At 36.8% G+C, this 16,550-nt stretch overlaps 2 protein-coding genes and 2 pseudogenes across 2 annotated transcripts; 3 read left to right on the forward strand and 1 right to left on the reverse strand.

The window, feature by feature from the left end:
- Positions 1 to 224: 224 nt before the first annotated feature.
- LOC140960678 (putative methyltransferase At1g22800, mitochondrial) lies at positions 225 to 5,881 on the forward strand (annotated as a pseudogene).
- Positions 5,882 to 6,951: 1,070 nt separating this feature from the next.
- On the forward strand, positions 6,952 to 9,035 carry LOC140962031 (E3 ubiquitin-protein ligase RZF1-like). The gene is made up of 2 exons (XM_073420874.1): positions 6,952 to 7,289; positions 7,902 to 9,035. The coding sequence occupies exon 2, from the start codon at positions 8,024 to 8,026 to the stop codon at positions 8,903 to 8,905; it is 882 nt and encodes a 293-aa protein (XP_073276975.1). The 5' UTR covers positions 6,952 to 7,289; positions 7,902 to 8,023; the 3' UTR covers positions 8,906 to 9,035.
- A 233-nt stretch (positions 9,036 to 9,268) lies between these two features.
- LOC140961137 (nascent polypeptide-associated complex subunit alpha-like protein 1) lies at positions 9,269 to 11,425 on the reverse strand. The gene is made up of 4 exons (XM_073419431.1): positions 11,225 to 11,425; positions 10,562 to 10,634; positions 9,928 to 10,055; positions 9,269 to 9,832 (listed from the first exon to the last, which is right to left on the reverse strand). The coding sequence occupies exons 1-4, from the start codon at positions 11,279 to 11,281 to the stop codon at positions 9,500 to 9,502; spliced, it is 591 nt and encodes a 196-aa protein (XP_073275532.1). The 5' UTR covers positions 11,282 to 11,425; the 3' UTR covers positions 9,269 to 9,499.
- LOC140961114 (uncharacterized) lies at positions 11,306 to 14,730 on the forward strand (annotated as a pseudogene).
- The last annotated feature ends 1,820 nt before the right edge of the window (positions 14,731 to 16,550 follow it).

A 16,550-nucleotide genomic window follows, 5' to 3' on the forward strand; every position in this document is an offset into this window, starting at 1 on the left:
AATAACTACGTACTTTGGTGTCGAAATACCCCTCCCTTACAATACCATTTTTTAAAAATAAAACAAAATACAATAGAATAAAATTTCAAATATTAACTTAAATAAAAAATAACTTGACCTTGTTGAGTTCACATAAAAATTTAGTATATATAAACTAATATTTTATGTAGTATTAAAATTTCAAATATTTTATGTCGCTCGCTTCACTTTGGGCTGCTAGCCAACCCATTGAAGGCGCATGGGCTATCATAATGGGCCATTTTAAACTTCATCGAGCCCAACGATTTAGTTGTCTAAGCGCACTTCCCGATTTAGAATTTTGGTCGAAAATGAGAGCTGTCGGCGAGCTTTGCCGGAGGATCCCGTGCAGTTATCTAAGGGAAGCAGTAGATTCTACTGTGCGCAACAAGGTTCCAGAGTCAAAATCTTTGACCGTGATCTCAAGCGCAAACAAGTTAAGACTCGTCCACGTTATGTTTTTTTTTATTGTTATTATTTTAACGTGGAACTGATGCATTTAGTTTCTCAATTTTTTCCAGTTTTTTTTTAATTTATGCCTAATGATTATCGTTTACAGAGGGATAGGGCTGCGTGGTTGATGCGTCCGAACGATTCTTTGCTGGATGCTGTAGCCGAAAATCTGCTGGATAGTTTGGATGTATATTTGGTCTTTTGATATTTGTTTATGATTGCATGCTATATATATTTTGTATGTGTTGACTGTGGAGCTCCGATAATTATCCCATAAAGATTGCCTCATTGCTAGTGCCATCATGGCGAGAAAAGACTGATTTCAACTCCTTTAGTTTTTGGTTTTAGCTTCCAAGAAAGCAGTTGATTTAGTTGTCATTGCCTATACCATTAAAACAAACAATTAATTCTCCTCCCAGTACTTTTTACTTGGTTAACATATGGATTGCGGGACACGTGTAAGTTTTGAAGTTTTACTGTGAAAGATTGTGTTTATTGAGAGGAAAATGGTTCCTGGATGCCATTTCTGCTTGCCTTAAAAGGTTTTCGGAAATTATAATGAATGTATTTCGCCTCTTGCTGTTGTATATGAAGTACTTCTCTTCTCTGTAGGATTGTAAAAGGACTTTTCCCACAACATTATGTTTGGGGGGTTCCTTGGAAGCAATTATGTGTCTGTTGCCTGGGCGTGGTGAGAGTTAACATTTGTTGCCCTCAATCTATCTGTAATCTGTCAATCCTGGGTATGATTTGACTCTTACATTGGATTTATGAGAGTTTGTAAATCTGAAATTTATTATGACCAAGATATCTAATGTGTTGATTGCATCAGTGGAGATATATTAATTTGATTTTCTTCTGTCTAGCAGTTCAGTTTAGCTACAAATATGCAATACAGTGTTGATATTGGAGATGGTTGATTTGAAAAAAAAAATGCTGTGTGCTTTTGAGACATAGAATAACTAGAACCGACAATCACTGGTATACGTAAATTTAGAACTGGAAAGGGAATTCAATTATAAACTGAGAACGAGGATGCTAGTTTGACCTTTACTTTTTCTTGGTGATATTTCATAAAACTTTATTTTTTAGGTGAAAGGATGCATGCATAACACGAGATCTCATCAAGTGCACTTTATAAGGTGTATGGTTGAAATATTTTAAAAGATTTATGCAATAATACTGCTTTGAAAAATCATTCAGTTGATTGCATATGCCTTCTTCTCATATGCGTGTTATCTCTCTCATATCCCAATTTTTGTCTTATTGCTTTCTCAGTTCGCTGTATTTTTCTTTTAATCATTAGGTGGTATCGAAAAGCTAATGATGATGGATACTTCACATGACATGGTGAAATTGTGTAAAAAGAGTGAACGAGAACTGTCAAACAAAAATATTGAGACCTCATTCATTGTTGCAGATGAAGAGTTTTTGCCTGTGAAGGAAGGGTATGCATAATATGAACAGGGCCCTTAAAACTTTCTAGCTTTACCAATTTTGTCGTAGAAAAAAACTAATATTTGTTCTACTCAATTCTCCCTGCTTGTGCAGTTCTCTGGACCTAGTTATCAGTAGCTTGGGACTTCATTGGACAAATGATCTTCCTGGAGCAATGATTCAGGTTTCTTGTTACTCATATTTTATATCATCAGGTGTTTCCAATGGTTTTTACTCTTTCTTGTTCATTCATTTTCCAATTTACTTGCTAATTACCCTTTTTAATGTCAAATAGAGTGTTATGCTATATTTGCATTATCAAAGACATCATTTCATTTTCTTGCTTGTGGCAGAGTAGATTGGCACTGAAGCCTGATGGCCTATTTTTGGCTGCTATTCTTGGTGGGGAAACGTTGAGGTCATATCTTCAAAGTTTTGTGCTGCATTTCTACTTTTGACAAATGTGAGAGAGGTCTAACTGCGTTACCTGTCATTGCTCTAGAGAGTTGAGAATGGCATGCACTATTTCGAGAATGGAACGTGAGGGAGGCATTAGTCCACGTTTATCGCCTTTGGCGCAAGTATGTTCTTAACTATACTGTGTGGCATTACATTGTTCTCTGGAAATATTTCGAAATTTCGGCTGAGCAAAGAAAATTTTTATTTGTTTAATTAATTAACAAATGATAAACAATCATTCTATTTCTGAGGAACAAGCTACAGGCAGTTGGCTATATCGCAATCAAATTCTGTCATCCATCTCATTTTCTCTAGTCCGTCGATAAGGCAACTGGCTGCAGGTTACACCTCTGCCAATCCCAACATAATTGGATCCAAGATAGGTGCTCCATTTTCTTTTCCCATTGAGGCCGAACCTGTGCTCGGATCCGGATCCAACTACTATCCTCTAATAAGAACAAGCAAAATGGAAAATATTAAGAAGAAGAAATCCTACTATCAATTCAATTAAGGGCCCGCGAAAACTTAATTTTTTTATAAAATGATGTAATCTTAAGTTTTCAAGAAGCGCCCATGATCTTTAAATTGAATTATTTGTGCTCCGTGTGCAGCACAACATTGGAGTTCTCCAAACGCGTGCACTCTACTTATTTCTACCAACTCTCGAGGGTTGTATTTGGTTTTAGTTGATTTCATGATATCAGGATAATGGATGTTCTTATTGTCAGACAAGCAATGTTTTATATGCAATACCACTTTATTACTCAACTTGTTGATGCTATAGTGTCATACCTCCCAGTTGTCCTTTTTTCTATGATTGACAACTTCACAGAAATATGGACCCACAATGCCATCAAATTCAGAAGGGAAATATTTTGGAAATGTTTCTTTTGAGACCCTGTCTACAAATATTTAATAAAGCAATACAAATGCACTTTTGTTACTTTAATTGACATTCACATATGTTTCATAGTTGGTGTTGACTTGCTTAGCAAGGAAATAATTTTATGATCTCCGATCATGCTGTTCATGAACAATTTATTTCTTTATGATAATTGTGATTGTTGCTTTTCATGATGGATTTATCCAATAATAAAAAATATTTCATTGACGTTTTGTTGTGTTATGTCACCATTATTGCACTCTAAAGTTTATTAAATGATTTATTATCTCTTGTAGGTGCGTGATGCTGGGAATCTTTTGACTAGGGCGGGCTTTACACTTCCTGGTGTTGATGTTGATGAATACACTGTGAGATATAACAATGGTGAGTTTAGCCTTGATGTGTTCTGATTCACAGCTTCAAATTCAAAGGCATCATAAAATTTTCTTAATTGTACAAATTATATGGTGAAGTTTCAATTGATGTAAACTTATAGAAGGTTTTGCAATCTCATTTTTCTTGTCTACTGTTTCTCCTCAATCAGAACGCTAGAAATATGACGCATGAGTGGAGTGTCAAATCAAGCATGTGGTAAAAATATTGCATTTCCCCGTCTTGCATCTGTATGATTCCTAATGGTGCTACTTCTTTATATAGTTGGTGGCTTGGTGCTGATTTATAGTTTAGTTTAATACGTGGGTTCAGTCTTTGTAATGTCTCCTTGAAGAACTCTGATATACTTGTGGTTTTTGGGTCTATCCTCTCCATCTCTGATTCTCTGTTCTTCGTTTTCATTTGTGCTCCATATCACTGTTATTATTTATTTGCGGTGTGTTTCTATTTCTGTTCTGCTAAAATGAGGAAAATAATGTCCTAGAAAAGGCATAAGATTTTGTCAGCAAGACAAGAAAGGGGGTCTGTGTTTCACAATGTGTAGAAATTATGAATGCCTCTTTTATGACAGCATTCAACATTTTTATCATACTATATGAACATACGACCTCAGCAACTAGATCCCATACGAGAATTGGCTTGAGAAGCAAAGGTAAAATTTCAACGGGAATGCCACTGGATTATAAATGAAGGTATACTTCATTCCAAGAGAACATGAATGGTTGGGGTGGCTTTGATGTGCGTACTCATGTCAAATATCATCCCACGTGTGTGTGTAGTGCTTGACCCGTTCAACCTCTGATGTTACCTCCTGCAGACCTGCCACACCCTTTCTAATTATTGCTAGAACAGATCTGGTTTGACATGCTTGATTCTTGCTTAGTTGAATCGAAAGGACAATTATGTCATCCGTATTGGTGAACATACTTGGATATACGTTTCTGAGATTGTAATAACGACTATCGTTTCTTCCTTCCGATTACCACGTTGAACACAAAGGAATCTAATATAATGATGGGATTTATTTCTTCAGTATGTAGCATGTGTTGTATTTTTTTGATTGTAATGGATGTTCTCTTTCCTCAATGCAGCTCTGGAGTTGATAGAGCATATTCGTTCTATGGGTGAAACTAATGCTTTAGTACAAAGAAGCAAAGTAAGACCTTTAGTTCTTTTCCATTTGTCTTTTGTGCTTCGATATTGATGTTTAGTGGATAAAACAGCATATAATTTTATACTCTTTTACTTTCCTTTTCTCCTTCACGTGACAAAATTTTATCTGAAATGGAATCAGGTATTAAATAGAGAAACGGCCCTGGCAGCGGCAGCTGTGTATGCTGCCAATGATGGTACCATTCCGGCAACATTCCAGGTGAATTTGAACAGTGTTTCGGATGTTTACTGATGATTTTCCGGATACCAGTCGATTCGAATTGTGTGGACCACGAGGGTTTTATTATATTCACCGCCACTTTTTGTGAAACATCGATTTTACCTACTTTTGCTAATGATTTTCACTCTTCATCATCCCGACTGCTAATCGGATGGGTTTGGTTTAATATGAGCAGGTGTGTTTGTTCTACCCAGATGATCCGGCATTAACTTTTTCCAAAAAGAACTCCCCTTTTATGTCTTCTTATATTAATTTTTAAAATATTCCTACTTACGTGACAAAACTATTAATCGGGTAATAATTTTCTAACAAAAAAAAAAACTTTTTGGCATGTATTGTCTCACTTTTTTTGTAATTTTTTTTTTAAAAATAACAGCCCGCGATCCGAGCATGTAGTTTCATGATAACCAGGTCCGGTTAAAATTGAGCTTGAACCCAATTACAGTTCCTGTTGACACCCCTGCTGGCTAGACCAGTCACACGGAATTTGTTTTATTAGAGTTTGGATCGTTTTCGAGAACTTTTTCGCCCGACCCGACTCGGAATGCATCACCATTTTTGTGTAGGTGATATACATGACAGGGTGGAGGGAACAAACTTCCCAGCAGAAACCAAAGAGGAGAGGATCCGCCACAATATCCTTCAGCGACATCGAAAAGCAATTCGGTGGTCAGAGTTAGCTGCTGCTGTGCCTGTGATTTGTAAGCAAGCAAGTTCATTTTATTCAAGAAAATGTCATATTATAAAATTTTCAAACCAAGATTTTCTAATTTACTTAATATTATTCGGATGGATTGGAGTACATTGTTGCTCATTAAACTTTAAATCGATTCAAATCTCCATACTATCTTGACCTTCATGACGAGGTCGATTCAGTAATTTAGTCGGTGAAAAACAAAAACTTATGATAAATTGTATATGGTTTATAGCCTATATTTGACACCAATATCTTGAGATTCAATTATAATAAATTCATTCCAAATTTTTTTTTTAAATTGTGTCATTTCCTCCAACTCAACCAGCAAATCAATAGATGGGTAAAAAGAAAACAACAGTAAGCATTTTTTTTAATATCGTCTAAACATTCGTAGTCTAATTTTTTTATATAAAATTTGTATAATGCCCAATCTAAATTTGCGTGCATCAATATTTTAAATCGTTATTAAAATTTTGATTCTACTGAAATATATATTTTTTTACCTAAAAATCTAGTTAGTATATGTGATATTTTTTTAAAAAATTAAGTAATTTTTGTTAATTAATTGACTGACACAATTCGTGGACCCTGTAATAGATTGAATCATTAGACTGTGTTTTCTCGACCGCTCACATGCACTCTTACCAAAAATTTCTTATTTAAATCGTCACTCATATGGAATTCGCATTTCCCAACAAAGAATCCCCTTCGAGACACTTTAATGAAAATTGATATGATGTACACTTTGTAATTTCTATGAAAAGGACCTTTCAATTTTTTTTTACATATAATTAATTAAAGAAGATAAAAGAAGCAGATCTTATAACGTATAAACTCATTTTCATCCACACTTTATTTTGACCCAAAAAAAAAAAAAACTTTTTCAACGTCCTAACTCCCATGTTTGGAAAATTTTTAATATATTTAAAATAATTTAGCCAAATGACTTATAAGAAATTGAGATCTCAACTTACATATTTGAGACGTAGTATCGAGTTCGAAATTTAATTTAGATAAATCTTCCACCCATCTTCTCTTACAACTTGGGAAAATGTTAAGAATTTTTTCATAAGTGAGAATTTATCTTCACATCATTAAACTAAAATGCCCATTGATCAACCAACATAGGGTCTGTTTACCCCCATTTGCAAATGAATGATTAGATGGGAGAATGAGTCGAGATTTACATATTTAGATTTACAAAGAATCACGACTAGGTTTTTTTTAAATCAATTTTTTAATGAAATTATTGGCTTCCTCATTAATCAAACAAAAATCGACAGATAAGAACAGCACACACCTCAGATGAGTCTTATACACTGTGCGTCACTTCTTTTAAACTAAAAAAGCACTGTTGGTTTTGTAAAATTAAGAAGAAAAACAGAGAGACACACACAGTCACACAGTAGTAATCTTGGCTACAAATCCTCCAATTTTCATCGTTCGTTAACTTTTTCTCTGTTTGCATATCCTTTAAACCACTGCATTACTAACTTTTTTCCATTTGGGTCTCCTCTATTCTCTTGCCAATTCACTTTTTGTCAACTGGATCAAAGGTATGTTCATTCTTGCTCATTCATTTTCCATTTTTCTAGCTTTATTTCTTAAAAAAATTTCCCCCTTTTTAATGGTCTCTGTTGCATTACTGTAAGTTTAGTCTTTCAGGGAATGTAGATTCTTTGATTTGTTGTTAACATGGGTTGGGAAAAAAGTCGATTTTTTGACATGATCTTTAGATTTAATTTGGATGATAATTTTTTAGAGCGAGCGATTGTGTTGTGTGAAGTGTGAAATTATCTGTAGTTGAACGATTGCTTTATTTTTTGCCCTCGATCAGTGATATTTGCGACTGACATTTTTTTAAAAAAAGAAGTAAATTCGGGTTTGAATTTGAAATTGCTATGCCTTCTTTTAATGAATTAGTGCACACTTCATACTTGGAAATCCACTTACGTTTTTTTAATATATTTGGGTAGTCGGCATTGCTTAAGAGTGATTATGTTTCTGTATAGAAGGAAAGCCTGAAATCAAATATGGATGACTGTATTTATTTTCCCTTTTGATTAAAAGTGAAATTATTATTACAATACTCGAATGTTTTGAGGAAAATGACTTAGGTTAATGGTTTCTTGACGATCCTTCTGCTATCTGCTTCCTGTATTTGTCAGCATTAGTTACAATTTGTGTTCTGCCTCGTGCAATTGCAATTTGCGTTCTCTCAAATCTTTGAGAAAGGTAAATTTTCCGGGTAGATTTGGATGTAATAGAAAAAAGGCTAAAGTAGGTGAAGATGTCAAGTGAGAGGGGCACCCATTGGTGTCATAGTTGTGGGGAACCAGTGACCCTGGGAAGACAAATGGTCGCGTGTCCCAATTGTAATGGAGGTTTTATTCAAGAACTCGATGAAACATTAAGCATGTCTGCTGAAGAACACACCCAAAGACCAAGATTCTTGGAAACCATCTCGAATTTTCTCAGGCAGCAGATGTCTGTTAGAGGCGGAATATCTCATGTCCGAGGGATAACTGAGAGGGGCTCTCAAAATGCTAATCCTTGGAACACGGTCCTTGTTTTCAGCGGTGACATGCCAGTCAGGATGCCTGGTGGTGGCGGTGTCCTAGAGTTTCTTAACGAAGCTATTGGATTCAGACAAGACAATGGAGGCGATTACTATATTGGACCAGGAGTGGAAGAGTATATGGAACACGTCACACGAGATGATCGACGTCCCCCTCCCCCAGCTTCAAGATCTGTGATCAAAGCCTTACCGACAGTCAAGATTTCAAAAAAGCATGTTCGTTCAGATTTAATGTGTGCTGTTTGTAAAGAGACATTTGAACTGGGTTCTCAGGCAAGAAAACTTCCCTGCAAACATATATACCACCCAGATTGTATCGAGCCATGGTTAGAACAATGCAGTTCTTGCCCTGTTTGTCGCCAGGAGCTAAACGGTCAAAACTCGAGCTCGCGTAATAGCAGTAGGGGCCAGGGGTCTAGCAACAGCGACGACAGAAGTGGCAATCGGGTAAGGGGAAGGCGTTGGTCTTTCTTGTGGCCATTTGGTTCGTCACGTTCCAATTCGCGCCAAAATGAAACGGCTGAACCAAGTTCAGTTCCATACCATCAACATGACAACCATACAGGGCACTCCTATTGGCCTTTCGAATATTGATGTTTCTAAATTACAAGCGAACTTGCCGTGTTTTAAATTCTTTGACTATAACGTTCCTCTGTCGAACAAATAATAATGTGTAGCGAACAAGATGTCGGTTGGTGTTTTCTACCTTCTTAAATTTGTTTTTTTTATCTTTCATCCTTGCTGGATTGCATGTTTTGTGTTTGGAGGATCAAAATTTCACATCCATGTGATGATTTCATGCCCCCCACCCCCCCTCCCAATCTCATTCTGTCCCTGCCATATGGACCATGGAGAAGATCATGACACCATGTGATGCTCTCGTTGGTTGTATCAGTCTCAAACCTTTTCATTGCTTTGGGGTACTTTTTAAATTTTGCAGATTGTAGAAAGCAGTAAATGGAAATATTTTCCATCGGGTATAGAAACACAGGGATCATGAATACAATACAAACTGCAAAATTAAGGAAATGTCAAAAAAAGTTGAACATCTGGGACACTAATTCAGTGCACACGGCCTCGCAAGAAAAGAACAGAAAAGATTACCGCAAACCTCTGAACTCAAAATTCGGGGAGTTCAAATTAAAGCAGACATTGTAACAGGGATACAATCTAAATGCCAATATCTATCTAGTTTGTTAGTTCCATAATGGCGGAGACGATATCTCCATCTGCATCCTTAAGAGATTTGACTGCTCTGGCTCTAGAAACCCCAGCTTGAGTCATCACAAGCTCTACGTCCTTCGGTTCAACTCCAGTTTCATCTACATCCTCATCAACATGATGTGCAATTGTTGGCTCGATCTTTGGTGTAACATTGCTGATATTAGGAGCCTTGAACTGCTCTGCAGCTTGAGTCTGCAACTGTGAACTCAAATCCTCGATTTTAGCCTCTCCAAAAATCACATATGTGTCTGAATTTGGGCTTTTAAAAACATCTGGCTTTGAGATGACAAATAAGATCTGAAACGAACAGTTGGAGAAATTCAATTATCTGTGACAATGTCCATTTGAATTCTTGGCTGGAATGGTAAAAAAGAAGTGACAAAGAAACCAACATTCTTGCTCTTCTTAACAGTGACTCGGCTAACACCAGGAATAGACTTCATTCCCAGCTTTAGCATTGCCTTGCGGCTCTTCTTCTCACTACGGCTCTGCTTCGACTTACCACTAGCATCTTCTTGTCCTACAAAAAGAAATGAATACATTGTTTACATACGCTTAAGCTAATGCCAACATACACAGAAGGATCTCAGAATTAGAAGTGAAACTTGACCAAAATCAGATTCTTTTGGATCCACATCATCTATCTGAAACTATTTATTAAATAATTAGCAATACTGCTCCACCTGTAGTGATGCTCAACCAGAACTTGAAAACATTTACTCATCCCTGACTTGAAAAACAGAAACTCACAAATTTAGCAAGTTCAAAACCAAGGTTACCGTTTGATAATATTGTTTTGTCAACTACAACTGATACTAGAACCTGTTGAATGTCATCTCCGAAATCAAATCTGATAATGAAAACAAAAAAACACGGAGCTTAAAATCTATGAATGAATGCCTAGAACCACAACTCAACAGCCCACTAAATTTTGGATTAAAAAGGTAGAAGAAAAGTGCATAGATCAGTAAGCAAATATCTTAATCAAGCGTTCAACAGGGTCAAAATCAAGGTTGACCAGCTTACCTTCTACATCATCTTCATCCCCTTCGTCATCTTCCTCCTCGTCGTCGTCATCCTCGATCAAAGGCCCCTCATCCTGCAAGAAGCAGTTGAACCCGATAAACAACCAATTCTGATTGCACACTTTCCTTTTGTTTTATTTTAGGCAATTAAACTTTATTGTCCCAAAATCAAATCCTAACAATGACCACAGTCCACAAGAGTGGTATGGACCATTATATGATCATAAATTGCTAGAAACCACTTTAACAAAATCCAAGTTGGAAAGAAATGTTTGACGCGATGATAAATTTGTATCGTAGACAAGTCAACCCATCAATAGCTCAGACAGCGTGTGAAAAAGAAAAAGAAAAAAAAAATTTAAATAGATGGTTAAAAAATCACTCTTTTGCTTTCAGACAAACCCTAGATCAGAAATAAGAATATACAAGCAAATCAAAATTTAATTCCACGCTTCCTCAGTACCAGATACCAGATTCAACATGTTTCCCCACACCAATTATAGCAAAAAAAATCTTAGACAAGCTACAAAACAGTGACAGATTACTTCATTGAACTACATCGAAAAAAACAAAACCCATTTCAACGCAAAAAATAAAATAAAGACCCTAGCACGAATCAAACTCCGACAGAGAAAACGTTGAGGTAGATGGAGAGAGAGCTTACTTCAATCTTATGTTGCTCAAGATGGGCAACCAACAACTCTTCTTGAGATTGAGTCATGATTGATTAGGATAGAAGAAGGAAATGGGTCCGAGTATAAAACCCTAGATAGAGATTACAGCCAATTCACCGTAAAATAGGGGACCAAGTAACCAGGGTAAATTTTAATCTTGGGGGCCGCTGGGGAACAAGGGGATTGTACTTCAAGGAACAGGTTTCAAACAATCAAACCCCGACCCTTTATTGTATTTTTTTTTTAATTTTGATAAATATTATTAGTTTTCATTATTCAAATAAAAAGCCTAATAATATTAATAAAACGAGTAATAATAAATCATATGAAATAAATAAATAATAATAGTAATAATGTCAGAAATTTTAAAATTAATAACAACGATAATAAATTGTATTACTACCAAAATTAAGAATGAATAAAATTTCAATGACCGATGAAATTAAATTAAATTTAAAATTAAATAAATCAAACCAAATCAAATAAAGCATTTTTGTTAGTATTCAAATTAACCCAAAAAAAAAGGCAGCTTCTTTTCTCCAAGACTATATTTTACTACTTGAAGATGATATTTTTGATGAGACGAGCTTCCCCACCACTAAGGTATTCCCTTAAGCTTTTGTTCCATCTACTTTTTAATAAGTATGACACTTTTTCTTCTGTTTCCGGGGGTTATAAGGTTGTGATCATGCAGAACAGGGTGAAGCCAGGATCCCGAGTGATGCAACCCGGGTAAAAAGGGATGTGTCGGGTCGGATACTCAACCGGGTATACTATCAGAATATAAAAGGGAATAGAAGGCTTCTTGGGCAATTATAGAAGAGCTTAAGGTAAAAAGGGATGTGACCGAACAGAAGGCTTCTCGGGCAATTATAGAAGAGCTCGGACATTACACATCTTGAGAAAACCATGTCCCCGGGTGGTCCAATGACTTGACGTACTGACTAATTGCTCATTTTATGATCTTTCTGAGTTGTGTTCTCCTCGTCCCGAGCAATTATATGACCCGGGTCATTAACCCGTCTTGCCATGCTATCGGCCTGAGAGCATCCCATCCTGATCTGGGTACTATTCATGGATATACTTAATGGCCCAGGAAGTCCCAGGGCCTATCCATGACCCGGGACGTCTTGGGGCATCATCACTCCCTCCTTAATTAGTCGGGCTAGAGTCCACTCGCTGTCCCACAGACCGCGCCAATGATGCGATCCGGGTGAAATGGACGAGCCGGGTCGGGGTGCTCCACCGGATCTGCTATCAAGATAATGAAGGGAATAAGAGCAGTGAGATATATCTCCGTAATATGGCTCTAGCTGTAACCTGCACACAAGGAGATGAACTCGTGAATGGGCGCCGGAGGGGAGTCCGGCGTGGCCACTCCGATGCTTAAGTCAGTGAATGACTCAACAAAAGACCAATGTAACCAAGTGATGGTTGTGATATCGGTGTAAGAATGTAGACAATAAAATGAATTCCCTTCCAAATGTAAAGGGAGAACCTGGTATTTATAGTAGGGGATGCATTGATTACCTCGGTCTGTGTGCTACCTACTAATTATAGTAGGGCGGCCACATTCTGACATGTCAAATCATACACTAGTCACATCCCGCCTGTCTGACTTTGTCAACCACTTGGATTATTGTCAGAGATAGGACGGTCGCCCACATCCAATTCTGCTAGTGTACTCGAGTGCGGTGCTCATATCGAGGTGGCCCGGTTAGAATGCCTACCGGGGGCTTATATAAGAGTCCGGACGTCTGGTTGCCCAGGGAGTAGAGCCCGGGTTTGCACCTGCCCGGCTTCAGAAGAATCCATCTTGCAGATTGACCCTGATTTGGGAATCCATCTGATATTGGGCTCTTACAGGGTATCATCACCGAGATTTTTGAACAAGTGTTCTGCATGACATAAGGTTGTGATCATGCAAAATTACGTACCCGAATATGCTATATGTTTCTGTCTGGCATGTATGAAACTACCCGAGTATGTGAAGGATGATAGCATTTCAAAATAGGTGGATTGATTGTAGACATGAACTGGTTTATGTGAGTCCTATGCATGCAGATCTCATGTTGCGTGATTATGCTGTACAAGTTACAACAAATGGACACTTCTCTTTTTCTTGTATGCGTTAAATTATTTGTTCACTGAATCGGGATTCAGTTTCCTTTCTATGGCAGGTAGGAATAATATCATTAGAATCATCTGCAAGGTAAGACTTAGCAAAAGTTGTGTTTGCGGTTGAATCTGACGTGACTACCCAAAGTTTGATTAAATACTCTTTCGTGTATTTAATTATACGGCAATCATTTCTTCATTTGACAAATGCATCTTTGTTAGGGAAATTTTTTTTTCGAGGTGCTCAAATTCAAAGGTGGGATCGCAGCTAGTCCTGAACAGAAAGAATTTCTTATGCAAAGAGTTCAGATTCTTATCAACTTCACCTTGAATTTCTCCATGGATCAAATACTTAGTAAGTTCAATGAACTTGGTAGCCAACTGAAGAGTGTTTTACAACTGGCTCCATACGAGGTTGGCACACGCTATTTTTCATCTTTCTTATTTTTTGCTATTTTATTTCAGAATATAAGTTACCTCTGCATTTCTCTCCATGTCACACACCCTGAAATATGCAAACAAATGGAAATTAGGCATGTATTACTCGTGCTTTTAATTTAAGTCTAATCTTGATTTTATTGAGCTGGCCCGACTTTGATTCAAACTTGAAAACTAACGTATTTTGAGCTCATGTTTGCATTGAATGAGAATTCAAATTTTATCTCGTTTTCTTGAGCTTTATATCAGGTTCTTACTAGTTAAAGCTCGAAATATAGCTGTACCTTGATAGCTTGAATTTTATAAAACATTCATTACTAAATTAAAGTTTCCAAACTGTTCATGAGCTATCGGGCTAACTTTTGGCTCTGAGCCTCTAATGTCCTAATTTGGCTTGAGCATGAAAAGTTTGAGCGAGAATGGAAGTTCGGGGGGACTGTTCAACTTGTTTGCACATTTGTACCACTACTTGAACCTTTTCTCGATAATATCAAAATATTCTGTGCAAAAGTTATAAGAAATGTCACAGCTAATGTATGTTTTTTCTTCTTTGCCGAACTTGTATATAGGCTGACTAATCTTAAAGGTTCATCAGTAGCTCCACCCATTATAGTTCAATCTCAAGTTCTCTTAGCTGTCGGTGTTAATCCCTCGAACTCAAGGTTAAAGCAGTAGGCTCAAACTATCACCAGTTCACATACGAAAAACCTTGCCCTGAATAACACTGTATTCGGTCGTGTTAAGCAAATTCAACTTTCATCAACATTGCAGCACTCCCTCGGCAGTGGTGGAAGTGTTTCATCGCCATCCCCTTCTCCGTCTCTTAACTCATAATCCCACCACCACCACTACCACGAGGCCAGTCTTGCTCCTGTTATTTCACCGTCACAGCCACCGGAAAACAGGGGATCTGTAAACAGGAAAAAATCACCGACTTCTATATCTGCACCAGCACCAGCACCAGCACCAGCACCAGCACCAGCACCAGCACCAGGAAAGAATTTAGCATCCAATCCTCCATCTTGTCGTTTTGGTTACAATAATAGGTTTCCCTCGAAGCGCGATGAATATCATCATTTGACTCCTTACTCACCACCAACTCATGCACCAAATCCTGCTCTATCACTGCCAAAACAATATGATCCTTTGACTCCTAAAAGTTCTCAAGTTTCTGCCCCAAGTCCGTTGCCCAATGTTGCTCATGCTGATAGTCTGCCCCCATCAAAACCAGACCTCCAGATGTAATGCCATTAGTTTCACCCTCGCTTTAACCATACAACTATATACTATCCTTTTAAAAGTTTTATGAACATGTGTAAAGCTATTGTTTTCCTATTTCATTGTTGCAACCTCTTGGCCTGATCTCTCATCTGGGTAATAATGTCTGTATATTCAATTTGATGCACCTTGGCACGAGGGGCTGGGATTGGCTTTTTATATGTGGTTTTTCAGTATGCGGGTAGCGGTTTTTTAGTTCATTGAATTTTTTGTTGTATGCTATAGGAACATATTATATCTCTATAATACAAGGCACTTATATGATGCTTACAGTAACTTTAAAGTATTTTTGTTAGAGAACTTTCTTTAATTTGATAAATTCAATATCGATGTTTGATTGGGCTTTATAATTTTAGAAGTGTTTAAAGAAGCAGAACTGAAGACATGATGGTGAAAAATATTTTGTTTTTTTTTTTCCATTTCAAGGTAATATTGTTTTTCTTCGTTTTTGATAGCATGTAATTCATCTTGTATATGCAGCTTCTGCAGATATCTTTTCCTTCAATACATGGGCTCTACCACTTTTCATATTTCCCGCATTGCATTTACAGCAGTATAGAGTGTTTGCCCATTTTATTTCCCTTGAATGTAAATATTGTTAGATATTTTTCTTAAAATCATATTTCTACGTATATATAAACATGATATGTAATATGCGGAAGCTTAATCGAGAATTACCTCCGGCCATTGAAATTAGATGGTGTATTTTTTGTATGAGATTGTGTGTTTAGGGACCTCAATGCCTTCAGTATTTATAGGCACACTCATACCATCACCGAGTGTTTTGGGAGTCGAGATTCAGAAGAAAAATCGTGTACGCATCTTAATTTTTCTTGGCCGTCGCCAATTTCAATTTGTACACGCTACTTCGTTTGACATGTGTCATATTTCTTACATTCTCCCACTTGACACATATATCTCATTTACCATAGGAGAAAACAAAATACATGAATCATGGCGATAGGTCATCTTAAAACGAATATTATCTTCCATGTATTACAATGCATTATGTCTCTCAAATCTGTATAACTTAATGAATAAACCCAATGTTTATTCGAGGTCCAACTTTATTGATATTTCTCAAATCAATGAATGTGTACACAACAAATATGAGAAAATATCACATTATAGTTTCATTAAATTTGTTCTTACAACAAAATTACATAAAAGAACCAAGTCCCATTCTTTCTGTATGATCCTTAAATTTTAATGATGGCATGCCCTTAGTCAAAGGATCCGCAATCATCAATTCAGTACTAATGTACTCGATAAGTAACTTCTTATCTTTAACACGTTCTCGTATGGCTAAATATTTAATGTCGATGTGCTTGCTTCGACTACCACTTTTGTTATTTTTAGCCATAAAAACAGCAGCTGAATTGTCACAATATATTCTTAATGGCCTAGATATAGAATCCATAATTCTAAGCCCTGAAATGAAACTCTTCAACCATACACCATGTGAGGTTGCCTCAAAACAAG

The sequence above is a fragment of the Primulina huaijiensis genome, chromosome 16 (assembly GCF_012295235.1).
Source record: "Primulina huaijiensis isolate GDHJ02 chromosome 16, ASM1229523v2, whole genome shotgun sequence".
Classification (NCBI taxonomy): domain Eukaryota; kingdom Viridiplantae; phylum Streptophyta; class Magnoliopsida; order Lamiales; family Gesneriaceae; genus Primulina; species Primulina huaijiensis.